We start from the raw sequence: 21196 nt of genomic DNA on the forward strand, positions 1-21196 counted from the left end.
CCTTCCCTCTCTCCCCCACCTCTCATTTCCCTCTACGCAATCCAACATTCCTCCATTCTTCCCTTGTCACCTCCCCTAATCCCTTTTATGTGTCAGCATCCGCTTATCAGAGAAAACATTCCACCTGTGGTTTTTTTGAGGATTTGCTTATTTCACTTAGCATGATATTCTCCAACTTCATCCATTTACCTGCAAATGCCATAATTTTATTCTTCTTTGTGTCTGAGTAATATTCCATTGTGTATATATATTACAGTTTCTTTATTCATTCATCTATTGAAGGGCATCTAGGTTGGTTCCACAATCTAACTATTGTGAATTGAGCTGCTATAAACATCAATGTGGCTGCATCACTGTGGTATGCTGATTTTAAATCCTTTGGGTGTAAACTGAGGAGTGGGATAGCAGGGTCAAATGGTGGGTCTACTCCAAGTTTTCTGAGGAAGCTCCATAATTTGTGAGAATACCTTTTTCCCCACATCCTTGCCAACACCTATTGTTGCATCTATTCTTGATATGATGCCTGCCTATGTCACCATCCTTCAGAATTGTTACACCTAGAGAAAAGAAGCAATTTACCTAGTCTCTGAGAATCCACCTGAGACACAATCTACTCTCAAAGATGGTTCAATAAAACATCAGTCCATTTTTCTCTCTTGCAGATATTACATATCTCTTCAAAATTTGTCCCTGATCACATCAGAGATAAACTTCACAATTTTTGTTTCTTAACAGCTGACAAAACTGCCTCACATTTAAAATCACTGACCAATTAAGAAAAGCAGAGAGGAAGTAGAATTTCTTGTTTCCCTATGGAGCAGCGAGCTCTAATGATAGAAGCTTTGCAGTGAATAGACCCAGTCTCTGATTATCAAAGGTAGAGAGACCATCAGCTACTTTTAGCTGGTGGTCACTACCAAATATATGCAACTGGCTATGGTTTAAAAATTTAAAAATGCCCAAAACTCCTTCATTTGACCTTTAAAGGAATCATCTCTGCTTGGGTATATTCACTTCCTTCATTTCTACAAGAGATCTTAGAATAATCTAAAAGGAGAAAGTGCAGATGTCAATAAACACAGATCTAGATTTGAAGACACACACACACACACACACACACACACTCAGAAAACCTTAATACATTTTTTTTTTTAATTTTATATCCTGGCTCATGACAACTTTTTAAACTAAATATCCAATCTCCAGTTTTAATATCTATTATTTATAGTTGACAGAAAGTACCTTGATCATGTTTATAAAGTAGCTCCAAAATACAATTACTACCCAACATTTTCAGATAAACTGAAATGTTTGGGTGGAGATTAAATAGATGATCATGTAATCATTTGTATCTTACAAAGAAATTGCCAAAGTATTTGAGAAGTTAGGCACAAATCAGAGTTCTCTGTGCTTAAAACAATGCCAGTTTCAAAAACACTCAACATGGTGGGTCTCACCAAAAAAAAAAAAAAAAGAAAAGAAAAAGAACAAAAAAATGTAATATTGAGAGAAGGAAAGAGTATTGAATCCTAACAAGTGTTACTTTTAAAGAAAGAATGTCAGTCTTCTATCCAATAATTTCATCTAGATTCCAGTTTAATAAACTTTGCATTTTCAAGATTTTCTTTCAAGTTTTCCTCCTTTGAATACATGCTACTTGATTTGTACAGTGATAGTGTAAACATTTAAACTTTTTGGTTAGATGAGGGCAGGTACTCTTATTCCCAGAATCCATAAAATATCTTTGCTCTCCAGATGCCATAATTATGCTTTTCTTTTCAATGAATCCAAGGCGACTCTGTGCTAAACATGGGTGCTCACGTGGACATTATCACCCTGCAGTCACCTGCTTTCATTAATTGGGCCTGCCTGGATGCTCCAAAAGGCCATTGGCAGGGATTTCCTCAAAATCCACTGGAGTAGTAATCTTAATGATCCTTCCAAAGCAAGAAGAGATGTAGGGGCTTCTGGCTCATCTGGTTTACCCTTGTTCATATTTCTGTAAGATGAATACTGGCAGGATTTCTGGAAGTATATGTGAAAGTAGGAAAAGCCCTACGATTGTAGGGAGTTTGTTACAATGGGGAAAACCTGTTACGTCACCCTGAAATGCTTTGTATGATGAGAAAGACTCATTTAGACCATAAGACCGTCTAACACTTTAAATTGCTTCACCAGGGGTTCTGGAGTCCATTGAAGAGGAAAAGAGTTGTCATATAACCTTAAGTATCAAAAGCCAGCACAGAAATGCTATGCTGCTCCCTTTAATCTCCCATTACTATGCTTTCAGAACATACTGCTGATTTAACTCCAGGTGAGCTCCCTGGTAACTTCACACACACATTCCAGGGGGTGCCTACAGATTCTGAAGACCTTCATCACCATAAGCAGAAGTCTCAAAGAACACTCCTGTGCATAACTAACTTCTTTCCCCCAGGATTCCTTTGCCTTAAATATAATAACCCTAACTCTCCTGTGTTCATTAGACAGTACCAGGAATGCAGTAGTGATTATTATTCACCATATTGGGAGAAGGTAGGAAGGAGAGAAGAGAAATTGATTTCTTGCTTTAGAAATGAATTCTAAAAGAACATGAAAATGAGAATCTGAACATACAAAGCTGCAAAAGGCAATTTGGGAAGGTTTGGGGGCCATGATAGCTTTTTTCTTCATCTAATGCCAAACGCTCTCTTATACCAGAGCTCACCATGTACCTCATCAAGCATTTTAAAGGATGGAAATCATATTTGGGCATTTTTTGTTTGTTTGTTTGTTTAAAAAATCTTTTTTAAATTTTATTTTTAAATATGAGTTTTCTTATGAAATATGAACAATGGGCACATACCAGAGCCAGATCCAGAGGCAGTTACATCATAAATCAGATCTTTAAGAGTCTTTCCAGCGTTTACCAGATTGCACTCAGAGAGTGGCTCCTCTACATTCTGTCTCTTTGTCTTTCTGTACGTGCACTGTCGACCTTGGCATGCCCATACTGTCAGCATGGCAACTATGGACAGGAGGCAAACGGGTACAGTAATAACAACAGTTAGCTCCATGGGTCCAAGTTTTGGGGTATTTGGTGATGCTGCAGTTAAAAAAAGAGAGAGAGAGAGAATACAACAATAAGGCAACCCATTTTAAATATTTAAGAAACTGGAAAGGCAACCACCAAAATTTCACATGTAGACTATGCAGCTACACAGTATGCACTTATGTTCATTATCAAAGACTTTTTTAATCCAAGCAAAGGCCTAGAAAGGAAGTTGAGATTAGGCTACTGCGAAGAATAGTTATCAGTAACACTGGGAAGTAGAATAAGGACCATGGAAAACCATTAGCATTTCAGTTTAAACCTTCAAAGCATTTGACATTTTATGATTATTATTCTGTCCCCATTATTCAGCAGCCCATTCTTAGAGCACATGCATTTATTAGTGCATGCCACAAATAATAATCTGACTCTTGCAAATGTATTGCCACTATTCCAGGTGCTGCAGATACAATGGTGAGTAGAGTCAAATCTCTGCTCTCGTGTGCATGTGTTCTCATCATACACAAAACTAAGCACAGAAAGATGTAGCCCATAGGTAAGAAGGGATAAGTGCAATGAAGATAAATAAGCAGGGAAGAGAAAGGGATGGCAAGATGCCATTTTAGACTTCCTGGCCATAGAAGGCTTCTCTGGGGAGGTGAATGAAACAAAGAAACAGCAACCAAAGGAATTGTAGAGACCCAGAAGCCAGTGTAATGGGCCCTGAGGTGGGAGCCTATTACTGTATTCAGGAATAATATATGCCTGGAGTACAGTAAATGAGAGAAAGAGAGAATGGGGTCAGAGAGGTAAGACAGGGAAACCTCATGTGGAGTCTTGGAAGCTAAGAAGAGGATATGAATTCCATTTTAAGCTGAAGCAATTGCAGGGTTTCAAGCAATAATAGATATGATCCAACTTTCATTCTGAGTAGCCACTGTTGGAATGGACAACAGAAAACCAATAAGGTCAGCACCGATGGTCTTGGGTGACAATCCTTCCTGAAATAGCATCTTCTTCCTATTCCTCCATTCACACTCTAGTCCTACTTAATTTTAATTTGTGGTTCAGGTCACCACCTGGCATGCTATATATTTGTTTATTTATTATCTGATTTTCTGCAAAGAACACAAGGTTTGTGTGAGGAAGAAGTTTGCCTGCATTGTTCCACCACATCCCCAGTGTTTACAACAGGGCTTGACACATAGTAGATAATCAGGAAATAGTTCTTAAAGGACAGAATTGTTCCTAATAAAGAAGGGATGAAACTTTTTGTTTTAGAAAATTGAATGCAAGGTCTGAGATTGTGGTTCATTGGTAGACCACTTGCCTAGCATGTGTGAGGCACTGGGATCTATCCTCAGCACCACATAAAAGAATAAATAAAGTTATGTCCGTCTATGACTAAAAATATTTTTTAAAAAATGAATGTGATCATTGAGACCAAATAACATAAGGATATACTTAAATTTACAACTCTAATTTTAAAACACATATAGCCAAATTTTCTACTTAAACTTCATCTTGCACTTAAATCTTTTTTCAATTTAGAAAAAGATCCATGAAGAATCTATGATGTCAGATATTTCCAGTGTTTTCAAAAGTTATTTTGACACTTGAAACTGGCTCACTTTCATTTCCTTCTTGTTCACTAAAGACAGACTCGGCATGAGTTTCTCTATCCCCATGTACTACCATCAGAAGTGTTGGTTTTTAGTAAGCCTTGGGATGTATTCAATAGAACATGGGATCCGAATTGCGGAGACCCGAGTTCTCAAACATTAAGGAGAAGAATGCAGTCACTAGGAGAGAAAATCATGGTTCAGTTGTGAGCTGCCTCTTTCTTCCTCCAAACTGCTCCCTGCCCCTAGTTGACTCTACAGGCCAGAGAGAGGGTCAGTCTTAAGGCCATATCTGAAAAGCAACAGCATAACCCCTGTACCTTACAGTCTAAACAAATGACTGAGGCCAGAGCCTTGTGGATTACACTCTTCCTCAGACTTCCTTCTGTTCGTCGTAAGGCTATACAGCTTATTTGCATTAAGTGCTTAGAGTTCACTTATGTGTTGAAAAATACATAAATATGAAAACACATAATTCTATGGGAAAAAGGTTTAAATTCCTCAAAAATAAGTTTAAAAAAGTTTCATCATAATCCTAAAAATTGTTAGTCTATCTATTATCAGTAAGGTGAAGATTCAAAACTGTGAGGTGAACTTTGGAAACATAATCCAGGCTCTTCGGCCTAATGAACTTTAACTGATCACCTTTCCTCCCGAGGTTTCAGTGTTCCTCTGGAAGCATTAGAAGTTGTACAGATTCATAGGAGGAAAGGTTGGCCTTGAGAGCTCTTTGGCAGTTGCTGAAAGTGTTCTGTGATGGCTTTGCCTTGGAAATCATTAACCATGGTTCTTGCAACTTCTAAAGTTTGCTATTATTAAAAAAAATTATTGTCCATTTTACAGTGATCTTTCAAACCATTTATATTTTTATGTCCTTACAAAGATAGTCTAAGAAAGTCACAGAATGTGCTTCCCCTCTGCATTAACTTTGTATTTAAAACACTTAAACATGTTTTTAAGAATAAAATTCCACTATTGGACACATTTATATAGGTCAATTTTATTTTGATGTGTGTTATTAGAAACTACCAATATAAACATTAGCCTGGAAAAGCTTATTGATTGTCTGCAATTTAGTAAAGCACTATTAAGCAAAGCTAAAATCATCACTATAGCAACTAATAAAGAGGTAAAAGGTCAGCAACCCTGAGAATAGAATTATCTCCATGAAGGCACACTGCTCTCAGGGATGTTTATTACAGATGGGCAATGTTTCTACTTTTGCACTCTACAAATTTACTGATCAGTTAGTAAGGAAAAAATAAAGATTAATCAGCTATAAAAAGGCTAGCAAAACCATCCAGAAAAAAACCCTCAAACACTGGGCAATTTTAAAAGCAAATATTTGTAAAACTATGCTTTAAACCAAATGTTGATTATAATCTCCATAGAAGAGAAATGAAGAAAAAGTATAGTCTACACTCAATAAATTATGGCAAAAGAGGACAATAATACAGCATGGAATACTTGTAATAATAGTGACCTTTCATGGGCTTATTTATTTTTCTAGCAGGTTCCACAATTTTGATCATGGAACTCTTTTTATTAGATTATTTCTAATTGGGGAGATTTTCTGTGCCCACTGAGATGCATTTTCCATGGAATAAAAGCTCCATGAGAGAATATGTTAAATTCTAAAAGTGAGGTGTGGGGAGTCCTGCATTGCTAATTCAAGTTACTACATGCCATCGTAAATTAAATAGAAGAGAATGGGGAAATGAGGGGAAAGCATTAGCTCAGATGTGTGAGAGACTAGCTCACAAATATCTCCCCCAGAATATGTCAAACCAAGAAAATTCAAGGAAAGGAAATATAGCCATCCCTTGATAGCCAAGGGATTCAAAATCCAAGGATGCTCAAGTCCCTTGTATAAAATTCTGTAGCATTTGCATAAAACCTATACACAACCTCCCATATATTTTAATTCCTCTCTAGAATACTTGCAGTACCTAATACAATGTCAATGCGATGTAACAGTTGTGCTGCTTAGAGAATAAAAATGAGGGAAAAAAGCCTGTTCATGTACAGTATAGATGGAATTTTTTTTCCTGATGTCTTCAATCTGTGGTTGATTAAATCTGTGCAAGTAGAACTCACGGACATGGAAGGCTGACTATTAGCAAAGTAGAAAAAAGGAAGGAAGAAACAAGGAAGTGAGAAAGGAAGGAGAGAGGAAGGGAAAGCAAGAGGAAGGAAAGAAAGAAAAATTCAATAGATCACTGTGGATTTTGCAACTTTCCCTAGAGCCTGGGTGGAGCTGGTGGTGGGGAAAGCCCCTGATGGTGGCTGCTGCCCACATGAAGTTCAGAATTAGTTCAGTGCTTCAGCTCCTCCCAGAAGCTCACCACTCCCTCCGCTCCTTGCCACTTCTTATTTCATGCCCCAGGGAGGCAAACTCATCCAGATGAAAGGAAAAAGATGAAACGATGTAGGCAGGATCCTCATGCTTCCTCCCCTTCTGACCTCTTATCCTTTTTTATCAAAAAATTTTTAAAAAGTACTGATGCCTAAGAGACTTAAATGGCATTCAGCTTAATAAATTTACATTTCCTTAGCATATGTTATTATGAAGAGAAGGCTTAGAATTAAGTGGAAGTATGTACTTGATTAATTGCTTCAAACAATTCATACACTGGATTTTTATTGGCTTGAACATCTCTTAGCACAATACCTGCATTCAATTTACAGGCATGTTCCCCTACCATATTTGAATATTATTCAACAGACTAAAAACTGAAGTATCACAATCAAACCATGTGTAGACACTCTTTGAGAATAGAGAATGAAGAGATATATTCTGGCTATTTCTAAGACACAGTCCAGGAAAAGGACACAGACTTCTTCATCCAAAGTACAAATTTGTAAAAGTTTTGTGCTTCCTTCATGGAAGTTTCTATAACAAGTAGATACAGAAACTCACAAGAGCCCAAAACACCCCTAAAGAAACTATAGGCCAATTTAGCACTGAAACTACTCCTCCTTTTACTAAAGGTTTTTCCCAAGTGAAAAGATCAATTTTTCTAGTTTCAGTTCATGAATGTGTAACTATCACATCTTCAACTAATTGTCTTCTCACCTGACTCTACCCCTAACAATGGAACATTTATTTTTCCAGTTCATGGCTTCAGAATGTTCTCAGGTAATACATCAACCAAAAGACAATATTGCTAGAGGCGCTTTCTGATGTTTCTGTGCTTGTCCCAGCACCTGGAAAAAATGCCACCATGGTCAATTGAATAACATGATCATGTCTGTCCATTCACTTTCCTTATAAACCTTCTGTGATACAAGTCTGTGACTTAGGAACATTGTTTACTTTTCAGGCTTCTGGGGTAAAATAATAGTTAAAAAAATATGTGCAGCTAAAACAGAATAATCTATTACTGCTAAGGTCATAAAAGCTTCCACGTTGATGCAAAAGGAATATTTTCTTTTGTCAAAAACAGTGACATGCTAAGCAATGAGAAATCGCTCATTAACATGTTTGTAGAGAAGTTAGAAATTGTTCAAGGAACATTTTAGCTGGGGTGGAGGTATACTAGCATAGATTTTTTTTGGACTTTTCCCCTGTCATCAAGAGTTTGAGAACTTCACTGAACAAGGCTGTGGAGCTAAGTCCCAAATGCTGGTTTTCAACCTGTCACCTCCCATGCAATTTTATGCTCACTGATTACAGGCAGATACTCCACTTACACTCGCCCACCTCCCACTTGTCTATCCTAATTCTTCAAGGTGACCATTGTAAGATCCCTCAGATATAATCCAGTTACAAGTTAATTTGGTTAGATTCCTCCAAGGTTCTTTAATATAGGAAAGAGCAAATGGTCTTCATTTTGCACACATCAAGGATAATCAGGTCAAAAATGTTGTGATCAACACTGACCTCATGTACTAAATAAGAGCAGAAGATTTTATAATCTTGATTCAATTAGAATTCAACTAAGCCATGACAGGAACAGAAATAACATAACAACTATTTTTTACATTTTAACTGAATCAAATGAGCTATTGATGGGCCATTCCATTGTTCAGTGCTCAGTCTATGAGTGTTTATTTGCACATCGTCGTCATCTGGCCAAAATTCCCAATGTTATAGCACACAGGGAGCAAGGCATGTAAAAATATTTCCAGAACAGTTTCACTTTGTGGTGCCAGTTTTCTGGAGTATGTGAAGAACATCAAAAGGCTGCAAATCTTTTACCCATTAAATCTGAACTTAATAATCATAATTTTTATAAGAATATTGGATTGAAAAATATAATCATTGACATAAAGGTCTGAAGAACTTTCACTCCGGGAGAAATGAGATTAATAAAATGTAGGAAGGAGAATTTAAATAGGTTCCACTACTAGTTTTCCTTTATTTCAAAGCAGTAAAATGATAGTCTTTTCATCTCTGTCATCAAAATGCATATTCTCAAATGATACGTTTGTAAAGAAATTAGATGGTGATTATCCAAAGGATATTTTAGACTTCTTTCCTTAAATCAAAGCTTTATATGGGAAAAAAATTAAAGTTCCTTGAAAGCCACATTCATATCTCACACCTTTGTCTCCCCAGTTCATGGCAGAGAGCCTTGTTCAGTGAAGGTACTTTAAATATTGATGACAAGGAAAAAGTCACACTTCTCCGTCCTAAAGCCTATACTAGTATAACTTCCTCCACAGCTAATATATTCACACAAAGCAGCTTGTTCACTTGGAAAAGATTGATGTGTGATAATCAATTTTGACCTAGCTCAAAATGTCTTGCATGTAACAATCACCCAAAACATATTCGAGTTAAAACACAATAGCATTTACATCTTGGAGAGAGTAGAGTCTTACATAATGTATAATCTTCAATTTAAATTTTGTTATAAATTTCACTTTCAATTTCCAATTACATCATTATGAACAGAATTTCCTAACCTAAATCAGTGTATTTCTTTCTGAAGACAAGAAATGCTTCCTATATTAAACTTTCAAAACACAAGTTTGACTTCTTTGTTTGCTTATACTTCAGAGCATTTTCCAAAATATAAAATCATAGCACCTTTCACTTTACAGGGAAAGAAAAGCCTGTCTGGCACACCTGTCAGGTGTGCACTGAATCCTCAGAGAGTGAGCTATAAATGGATTTGTTCATGTGATGGCAGAACAATTCCACAAGGGGTCCCATGAGCATTTCTCAGCGTGCACATGTCACCTTATTCTGACTACAGTAAAGAATTTGTGTCTCAAATAGAAAGCCAGAAGAATGTTAAAAACAAAAATTGATATTTTTTAAAGGAATGGAGATAACAAGACTTAAACTCCCAAAAGAATCACACTCACTTTCTGAGCCTGCATTTTTTTAAATTACAGCACCCTTTAAAATTACTCATTTTTGATAAATTTGATTCTGTTTTGGCAGTTTATTTCCTTCAGAAGCAAACCTGTGGTTTGGTTGAAACAGAAGTCTAATTTATACATATTCCTAATCAATATACATGATACATTAACATAAATGATTAATCTTCCTTTTTCTTTTTATATAATGGAGAACAGAACTGAGAAGGTGAGAATTGTACTGAAGTTAACAAAGCACCCACATTTTAACATTGTGCTTATATTCATTTTATTGACACTAATTATTTAAATTAATAATAATATAATACTATTACTTTTTTTTTTCTTTTTTTTGGTACTGGGGATTGAACCTGGGGGAGCTTTATGACTGAGTTACATTGCCAGTTCTTTTAATTTTTATTTTGATACAGAGTCTTGTTAAGTTGCTGAGGCTGGCTTTGATATAATCCTCCTGCTTCAGCCTCCTGAGTCACCCAGATTACAGGCATGCATCACTACACCTGGCAATATAATAGTATTATTAAAATAATTGAAATCAAAAAGGAAAAAACAGAAATTATTTCTAAACTTACCTTTCAAGTACTGAATTTTTAGGAGAAAAATGGAAACAAAGATGTCTGGAACTTGAAAGTTTTGGTTGAATAGTTTAGTTACATATGAAGGACTGTAATTAGTATAAGCATTAAACATAAATTTCTATCAAAATTAACCCTATAAATAACCAGCTTCCCTGCCCAAACTCCATAACCTTATGCTGGAAAATTTTCATGAACAATTGTACTATGGGAGTCCTGTTAAGGAAGTCTGATCCTAAGCCAACAAGTTGAAGATTTGGACCTACTTTTTCTTCTATAAGATGCAGGGTCTCTGGTCTGATTCCGAGGTCCTTGATCCATTTTGAGTTGAGTTTTGTGTAGGGTGAGAGATAGGGGTTTAATTTCATTCTATTGCATATAGTTTTCCAGTTTTCCCAGCACCATTTGTTGAAGAGGCTATCTTTTCTCCATTGCATATTGTTGGAACCTTTGTCTAGTATGAGAAAATTGTATTTTTTTGGGTTTGTGTCCATGTCCTCTATTCTGTACCATTGATCTACCTGTCTATTTTGGTACCAATACCATGCCGTTTTTGTTACTATTGCTTTGTAGTAGAGTTGAAGATCTGGTATTGCAATACCCCCTGCTTCGCTCTTGCTACTGAGGATTGCTTTAGCTATTCTAGGTTTTTTATTCTTCCAGATGAATTTCATAATTGCTTGCTCTATTTCTGCAAGGTACATCATTGGGATTTTAATTGGAATTGCATTGAATCTGTATAGCACTTTAGGTAGTATAGCCATTTTGACGATATTAATTCTGCCTATCCAGGAACATGGGAGATCTTTCCATCTTCTAAGGTTTTCTTGAATTTCTTTCTTTAGTGTTCTGTAGTTCTCATTGTAGAGGTCTTTCACCTCTTTTGTGAGATTGATTCCCAAGTATTTTATTTTTTCGATGCTATTGTGAATGGGGTAGTTTTCCTAATTTCTCTTTCTGAAGATTCATCACTTATGTATAAAAATGCATTGGATTTATGAGCATTGATCTTGTAACCTGCTACTTTACTGAATTCACTCATGAGTTCTAGAAGTTTTCTGGTGGAATTTCCAGGTTCCTCTAAATATATAATCATGTCATCAGCGAACAGGGATAGTTTGAGTTCTTCTTTTCCTATTCGTATCCCTTTAATTTCTTTGGTTTGTCTGATTGCTCTGGCTAGAGTCTAGCACAAGAAATAAAAGCAAGAATCAACAACTGGGATAGATTCAAACTAAAAAGCTTTCTCTCAGCAAAGGAAACTATCAGAAATGTGAAGAGAGAGCCTACAGAGTGGGAGAATATCTTTGCCAACCATACCTCAGATAGAGCGCTAATTTCCAGAATCTATAAAGAACTCAGAAAACTCTACACGAAGAATACAAATAATCCAATCAACAAATGGGCTAAGGAAATGAACAGACACTTCACAGAAGAAGATGTACAAGTAATCACCAGATATATGAAAAAATGTTCAACATCCCTAGTAATAAGGGAAATGCAAATCAAAACTACCCTAAGATTTCATCTCACCCCAATTAGAATGGCGATTATCAAGAATACAAGCAACAATAGGTGTTGGCGAGGATGTGGTGAAAAAGGAACACTCATACATTGCTGGTGGGGTTGCAAATTAGTGCAGCCACTCTGGAAAGCAGTGTGGAGATTCCTCAGAAAGCTTGGAATGGAAAGACCATTTGACCCAGCTATCCCACTCCTTGGCCTATACCCAAAGGACTTAAAATCAGCATACTACAGAGATACAGCCACATCAATGTTCATTGCTGCTCAATTCACCATAGCCAGATTGTGGAACCAACCTAGATGCCCTTCAGTTGATGACTGGATAAAGAAACGGTGGCATATTTATACAATGGAATATTACTCCGCAATGAAGAATGATAAAATTATGGCATTTGTAGGCAAATGGTCGAAATTGGAGAATATCATGCTAAGTGAGATAAGCCAATCTCAAAAAACTAAAGGACGAATGATCTCGCTGATAAGCGGATGAGGACATATAATGGGGAGTGGGAGGGGCTAGCATTAGGTTTAGGGTTAGGTTTAGAGTTAGGCTAAGGAGAGCGGTAAGAATGAAGGAAAGAAGGACTGTGTAGAGGGAAAAGAGGGGTGGGATGGGTGGAGGGGAGGGGAAAAATAAAATAAACATCATTACCCTATGTAAACGTAAAAAAAAAAAAAAAAAAAAACAATTGTAGAGTGTTCTTGATGCTATTTGATATCACAGCTATTTCTCATCATATCTTTGATGAAATCCTTCATTATAAACTGAAGCATAACTCAGCTATTAAAGAATAAGCGACAAAATGTTTACTTCACATAGAAAAAGATTGTTTTTAATATTGAGAAAAAAGTATGGTATAAAATTATATCAAGCAGAAAAACTCAACCATATTAAAATAGAGAATAAATTAAACTATTGACAGTGAGAATTCTAGAACAGTGAACATAAGCTTCATACATACTGAGTGAATAAAAGAATAGGAAAATCCTATGTCCAGTAAGGAAAAGTCAGTTACTATTCATCTTTGGGCAACTGATACCATAAGGGACACCTCGGGGATGCCAAATTCGCTTTTTCAAGACAAGTCAAGAATCAAGGTTAAGCTGCTATTTTTTAAAAACTTGTAAACAATATAAATTTGTTTCTCACACTTGTGGAAACTAAGAAGGTCAATGACAAGGCACAAATTCCATGTTTGATGAGCTCCCACATTCTGGTCACAGGTAGGACCTTCTTGCTGTGACCTGATGAAAGAAACTCCTGTAGGCCTCTTTTATAAAGGCACCAATCCCATTCATGAAGACTCCACCCTCATGAATTAATCTCTTCTCCAAAGATTCCAATATATGAATGAAGGAAAGGCACAACTATTTAGACTATAGTAGCCTCTAATATTTTTTAACATTATAAACAAAATTTTAACATTAGAACCATATTCATTTTCTTTTCCAAAAACTGAGATCAAATAAAGAGATCAAATAAAACTTGTCTGTGGGCCGGATACATGCCCTAGGCAGGTCAAACTTTGGATGAGTTGTTTTGCTGTTTGTATGTTAATTAGAATTGGATTTAATTGTGAGTAGCAGAAAAAGACAAATAGAAATTTCTTTTTTCTCCCATGTAAAAGGAATTTGAAGATGGGAGTTCTATGTTAGCTGGTATCTCCATGAAGTTGTCAGAGTTAGACTCTTCTCAGCTCCCCTGTTGCCATCTCAACAGTGTAGCATCACCCTGAGGTCCAAATCAGAAATCCAACCATTACATCCAGGCAACATGGAGGAGGATGGTACATCGCTCTGCAGCTCTGTTTTAATGGACGTTTTCAGAAGCTCTCCAAAGCACTACTACTCACCTCGTCAACCAGAACTCAAGTCTCATGGCCAACCTTAGCTGAAAGAGCAGCTGAAGATATTGTCTGTTAAGTGGACAGTTATAAGATCAGTTAAAAATCTAGGTTCTACTAAGTAGGTGTTGAAAGCTACCAGATGTCTTTGAAACAATTATTGATAGTCATTTTTAACCTTAAGTTCATTCAATTTTCATTAGAAAAAAAAATAATTCAGATAGCATTGGAATTTGCAAGGAGTTAAACAACGTCCTTTGTCAGTTCTTTCCCACACCAAGTCCAAATGTTAATTGAATACATAAATATAACTTTGAAACTTGATGTTTTACTTTTTGTTGTGAAATATAATAAATGTACAGTAAAGTGCATATAACATTTAGGTAGAATGTAATAAATAATTATAAACCACAATTCATAACCTACTTACTCCCCCATCTCCACTCTGAAATACCTCCACACGATCACAACCTTTATCCTCATTTAGGAATAATTATTTGTCTTTGTTTTTATCATTATATTTGACTGTATCTTTATCTCCTTGGGTAAATTTCAACTATGGTTTCTGTAATCCCATAGGATCTCAGACTCCTATATGGTTCCTGGTCAAATTTTGGATAACTGCATACATGTTCATGAGTGAGCATGCCATAATTTTTCTTTTTTTCTACTGCCTTTTTTGGCTTTTGATATTAAAGTTATACATTAAATGAATTATGAAATATTTTATACTTACACAAGCTTTGGAAGAATTTATATAAAAATGATCTGTTCCTGGAAGTTTAGCATAATTTTCTAGTAGAACCTCTTGGGCTTTGAAATTTTATTTAAAGGAATATGTTTTCACTGCCTGCTTTAAGATTTAAGTTCTTTAATGTCCTAAGATGAGAAAAATATCTATCAATTATCAGGACAGTGCTACTTATAAAATCTCACTCTGAGATTGTAGACTTCTCTATTTCTCCTTACTGATCCACAACACTTTATTTAATTTTCAGTCTGTGTTCTTAAGTACACATAAAATGAACTTTTTTGATGCTGGGAAGTGCACACTAAACACATGCTGCACCACTGAGCTATACACCCTGGCTCTAGTAATTTTTTTGCATTAAATTTTATTTTGTCGGCTGTTAATATGAGTAACCCAACACTTTTATTTGTTTGAAGTATAAGATATATCTTCTCTATTGCAATAATTTAAATATTTCTATAAACTTTCATGTTAGATATATACTTTCAAACAACATGTAATTGAGTTAGTTTTTTTCCATTTCGGTAATCTTTGTGTAGTCTATTTACATTAATGTATTTACGTTTAATTATTATTATTTTTTCTTAAATATATTTTAGTTGTAGATGGATACAACGCCTTTTGTTTATTTATTTTTATGTGGTGCTGGGACTCGAACCCAGTTCTTCACATGGCTAGGTGGGCGCATTACTACTGAGCCACAACCCCAGGCCCTACATTTAATTATTAAAGACATATATTGGTTGCTTTCTTTTTGTCGTGTCTGATGTGTGCTTCCTTTTCTCTTTTTTCTTGACTCATGTTGTATGGTTTCCATCATTCCATTTTTTTTCCTGTTTCAGATTATAGAGAACATTCTCACTTCCTATTCTTTTATAAGTAGGCACAAATTTGAAATAATGCTTAATGCAATATCTTTACTTTCCTCCTAGACCAAAGTAGGCCCTGTGAACATTTTAACTCCATTTACATCTCCTGACATATATAGTGTGTTATTTCTATATTCAATGATCACCGATATTATTTTTTAAACAATCATAAGACTTTATTATTGATGGAGAGTCTTTAAAATCAGCCACATAGTTAATTTGATTTTCATTCCTCCTTAATGTCAGAATTTTGGCGTTACTTTCTTTATGCCTGAAGTGCATCCTTTGGAAATTCCTATACTCCTTGATCACTATATTTCTTTATTTTATGCACACTGTAATTCCTGTATTACTTCAAAATTGTCTTTGCTTTACATTCATGCTTTAAAGATAATTTTACTGCATACCGAATTTTGTTATTTGTTTTCCAAACATGGAAGATATAATTTCACTTTTTCTTTTTACTTTTAATATTAATAAGATGTCAGTCCTACTGTAGCTCTTTTGAATTTGATTTACCTTTGTTCTCTGTAACTCTTAGGTTCTCTCTTTGCTTTGGTGTTCTACAGCTTTACAATGAGGTGTTAAGATTTGGATGTCTTTGTATTTGTCCTCTTGATTTTCGTTAAATTTCTGAGATTTCTGGACTGGCATACTTCATCAATTCTGGAAAATTCTGAACTGTTATCTCTGCACATAAACATGTTTGCCCAATTTTTGCCTCCTCTCTTTTGGACTACACAAAAGCAGATGATACATTTTACATCTTCCTGTTTGTTATCCTCTTCATATTTTCCATTATATGTTCTCTACATACTGCACATAAAATAACTTCTTCTGACTTGTATTTCAGATTCCTAATTCTCCCTTCAATTGTTATTATACCAGTGTTGTCAAATCCATTACTGCAGTTTTTAGTTATTTTTTTTTAATTTGAAGGAGTGTTCTTCTGTTACTGTTCACATCTGCTAGATCACTTTCTCATGGTTTCCTATTCTCCAAAAACTATATTCAAGTTTGCCTTTTATTCCCTTAAATTTAAAAGCCTACATGGTCTGTAAATTTTGTCTGTTAACCACAACCTATGAAACCATCATTTCTTCTGGTGTGTGCTCTTTTCTGTTGGCTCTTACTCAGCTCCTTTTGGAGTGCTTGGTTAGTCTGCACTATGTACCAATCATATCCTTCAGAGTATGTTTGCTGTGTCTCTTTGAGGCCCATCTTTTTATTTTTTTTTATTTTTTACAGACTGCATTTTGATTCACTGTACACAAATGGGGTATATAATTTCATTTCTATTGTTGTGCCAGATATAGATTCATAACGTTCGTGTAATCATATATATACATAGGTTAATGATGTCTGTCTCAGTCCACCATTTTTCATACCTGCCCCTCTCGTTTTCCTTTATGTAATCTAATCTAAAGTTCCTCCATTCTTCTCTCACCCCCAAAGTGTCTTCCTCCAGAGAGTGTTTGTACTTTCTTCTGACAGGCAGTTAGGGTCCCCTTAGTGACTCTAACTAAATTAAAGAAAGTATTTATCTGGAGAGTCCTGCACTACCCAAGCAGCAGAAACACAGTCTTAAAGTCTGCATGATAGCCGGCCCATGTTTGTTCACAGGTCCTCAGGACAAATTATTGTTTTTCTATTATTGCTTCCATTTACTTATTTATTTGTAATAAGCCCAAAACCCCCACTTGTGGTCAGAAAGAGAACAGTTTATTTGTGGTTGAAATTTGCAGTAAGAAATGAGACCTTTGGCATCTCAAGTAAACATGGGGAGTTTCTTTTAGACTACCTAACTTGGGCAAATCAAATTGAGTTTGCCTTGAAACTTGAGCCCCCAAAGAACAAAATCCCAAACTTATATCATTAGTAAAAACAGCTCCATATGAGGAAAAAAGAATCAGAGAAAAATATCAGAAAGTTAAATCATCAAGCTGTAAACAATGAGGTGTACAATACTGGCAGAAAGAAACCTGGAAGTAGGATGGTGACATTGAGAATGTTTCCAGATTTCTCATCATGTGAGTCAGTGAATTCTTTTATTATTGAAGACGATGTTATCTAATTTTCCTATGCTTTTAGTTGAAAACACCCTAATACATCATCTTTTTAATCTTGCCAATCTAATAGTAAGTCATTGTTTTAATTTCTCTTCCAGTTCTTCCTGAGGTTGCACATCGTTTCAATACTTGACCACCTTGGGTTTTCTTTTCTGCAAAATTTGTGTCCTTTGCTCACTTTTTCATTTAATACCCACCCTCTCCCTCCTCTCCTCTTATCGCTCTCTAGTCTCTCTCTCTCTCTGTCTCTCTGTCTCTCTCTCTCTCTCTCTCTCTCTGTCTTTTAAAACAGTTAACTTTCCCCAGTTACATATACTATAAATATTTCTACCCAATATTTAATTTATCTCTTGGTTTTATTTGTGTTCTCTTTTATCATCCATTATTATTTTCATTTTCATGTAGTCAATTTTATCTCTTTTCCTTTTATAGCAGTGAGTTTCCTGTCTTATTTAAGAACAGCTTCCATACTATAAAGTCATAAAAATCTTTTTTTCTAAATTTTCCTCTGACATTTAAATTGTTTTATATGTCACAATTAGATATTTAATCAAGCTGCAATTTATTTTTGTATATGGTATGACACTGTGGTACAACCCTGTGTTCTTCCAGATGGATAGATAATTATGCCAGTATCATTTCAAAAATAAACCATCCTAGAATTTACACTTTTGCCAAGTTACACTTTAGATGTCCATAGAAATCCTTTTGGTACACATGAAAATGCTAAATAAAATATAAATGAAAAAAATTTTTTTCTATTTTATGATTAAGCGGGTGGAAAAAAATAAATGAATTGCTCAGCAACCACAAAGACGGTGCAAATGCAGAGAGGTGCCTGAGCACAGGGGTGGCATTTGCCCTGGCAATATCTGCCAGATCTTAGGGCCAAGTGCTTGGTTTACAAAATCAGGATGGTTCCTGAAACAGTGAAAGATCAGGACAGAGATCCTTACCAATTCAGGCAACTATGAATGGTATCTCCTTGAAAACAAGACAGAACAAAAGGTGTTCCACAGAGAGACAAAGTGTGCCCTCCTCTGTCTCAACCTTGGCTTTGGGTAGAGCAAAGGAAGATAAACATTTCTCTCTGAGAGTTCCTCACCACAGTTATGTACCATACAGGCAAGCTTAGAGCCAGGATTCACTCTACATACTGGTCCCAAAGACCTAATCCCAACATTGAATGGATTGGGCTCAGTAAATCCACAGACACATTTGACAAAGGCCAACAAAAATCTTCTCTGAAGGAACACATTTTAAATACAGGCTTCAAAATTCCCTCAGATAAGGGCCACAAAAACACAAGCTCACAACTTAAAAAAAAATCAAAAACCTTCCAAGGAAAGAAACCAGCAAGAATATGAGTCAGCAGAATCTAAAAGAGCAATATGAAAGTCTCAGAAATGGTAGATATTGAAAGTATCAGAGATTCAAAGATTAAAAAATAGGAACAAAAGAGTTTGAAAGAAATAGAGGATAGAGACAGAAAAACAAATTAATACCAAATATGTAAAGGCACTGTGAGGAGAAGTGAGGGGAACAGATTACAGGGCTCACAGACAGAACCCACTGCAGGGACAAACATCCCAAATGTCCTCCACAGAGAGTGGGACTCTTTCATTCAACCTGATTCTTCCCACAGCACATACTAATTTATGCAAATATCTCTTTTCCTTTTGAAATGAAAATATTCTTGAATAGTTAAGGATATATCTTCATTTCTGAAGATGATTCTTCCCCCAACCCCCAAAAACAGCTTCTCTCCTCATCTTAGAGGAAGCTGAGAGAGGACAATCCTGCTCATGTTGTGACCATGCAAGAAACAAAGTCTGACAGCGCTAGATGAAGGGGGCTAGAGTCCCAAAGAAGAGCCTAGCATCCTGAAAGTTGGGCAGATATTGCCAGAATTGAAGAAAACTCTTCTTATCTGGTCTAAAAATAAACATGTAGAGGAAATTATGGTAAGCTCTATAAAACATAGAGGTTTCTCTTGTTTAACTGATTTGCATAATCTATATTTAATTTTAAAATATTCAGTCCTATAAATGTTTTGTAGAAATAATAGTATATTTGTTGTTTGTAGACATGAACTTGAAATACCAGTCAAATAAAGGATTGTTTTAACATTTAAAAAATACTGTTTGTGATAACCAGTTGAACTTAGAAGATCATTTATTCCTTGACATCAAAGGTTCAGGGAAGAGGCAAGTTTTATTCTAATAGTATATTACTAGCAAAATAAATTACTTCTAGCAAATAAAATGATTATTTCCTAAAAATTAAACACATGTAGTATCAAACAAGAAGGTGTTTTTTAAGGGCAAATAAATGAATTCAATGTGATCTAAATTAAATTTTACTCATAATAATCTGAATTAATTTCACTTAAATTTAATCCATTTTAGTATTTAAAATGAATAGCAAGAAGTTTTTAAAGGTCATTTAAAAAGAAACTATGTGAAATTAAAATCATAACTAAATTTTAAATAGTTTTTATACTAGCAAATTAAAGTCATAAATGTCCTTGCTCCCATTTAAAACTACTACATTTTAAATATCAATTAAAGTACTGTTTCTTGAACTGTGAACAAACCTATTAGTGGGATCTGACTAGCATTTTTATTTAATGAAATGGCAAGATTCAAAGCACCTCACACATTTTCAAGGTAAGTATGCTTTGTGAAAATCTTGTTTCATTATGCATGTGGGTGGGGGAAATCAAGTAGAATGCATTTCTTTCTATGTGTCACAATCAAAACCTGTATGGAAGCCACTAAGGTTTTATAAATTAGCAGCAAACACCTAAGAGAATTTTCCAGAGGGCAAAGGTAAGTGCCAGCAGTTCTGAAATTGCTGAGTTACTAAGGTGCCAGCAGCTAGGGTTTGGCATAGGGGAGGCACGAGCTGTATTTAAGGTAGAAATTTTGTCACAAAGAAACAAAGCAAGTGTCAGATCATTGCAAACAGGATCTAAGACCTAAACATGACAAGACTGATAGACTGCACTTATATCAAGTCACCTATCCAGAAATGACCCCATGGTCTGAGGAGATGGATGAAAGAGCCAGGTAGGCAAGGACCCACTTAGCTTTCAGCTGGAGCCACAAAAGGAAGCCCCAGAGTTTGCTCAACCTCTTCTGATCACCACCTGACTTTTTCTTTTACTGATTTGCCAATGAACACAATGCCGACTCTCAAGTAGTGCAGAAATATCACATAATTTGGTTTTTGGAGTTCTCCTCCATATTTCACACATAGATTATTACATCTGAAATTGACATCACATTGATTTCTCCCGACTAGGCAAAGCAGGAGATATCAATTGCTCTATCTGATGACAAGGAAATAGAGAAGCTATTGGCACTGACTGTGTGAATGCTCAGCCTGGAGGTTCCAACTCTTCTTCAAATAACTGCTGTTCCTAATACAGCTAATAACCATCCGGCACTGCCTCACAGAGAGAACAGTCCCACAAGAGATGACTGCACTTAGCACATGCTGTCCTTGTAGTTTAATGTCTGTTTACCAAAAAATGTCATTAAACATACAAATTCTTACTTTAAGTCAGGAAGTTTGA

At 35.6% G+C, this 21196-nt stretch overlaps 1 protein-coding gene across 5 annotated transcripts in view; it reads right to left on the reverse strand.

Moving 5' to 3' along the window:
• Acvr1c (activin A receptor type 1C) overlaps positions 1-21196 on the reverse strand; it is a 77860-nt gene that overhangs the window by 21928 nt on the left and 34736 nt on the right. For 3 of the 5 annotated variants that reach the window (XM_047547068.1, XM_047547071.1, XM_047547070.1), the window contains exon 3: positions 2846-3085. The exons of 1 other annotated variant lie outside the window; for it this stretch is intronic. In XM_047547068.1, the coding sequence (XP_047403024.1) occupies positions 2846-3085 (240 nt within the window). The remainder of the gene's footprint in view (positions 1-2845; positions 3086-21196) is intronic. One more of the 5 variants, XM_047547069.1, reaches the window with a different exon arrangement.

This window comes from Sciurus carolinensis, chromosome 3, assembly GCF_902686445.1.
Source record: "Sciurus carolinensis chromosome 3, mSciCar1.2, whole genome shotgun sequence".
Taxonomy (NCBI): domain Eukaryota; kingdom Metazoa; phylum Chordata; class Mammalia; order Rodentia; family Sciuridae; genus Sciurus; species Sciurus carolinensis.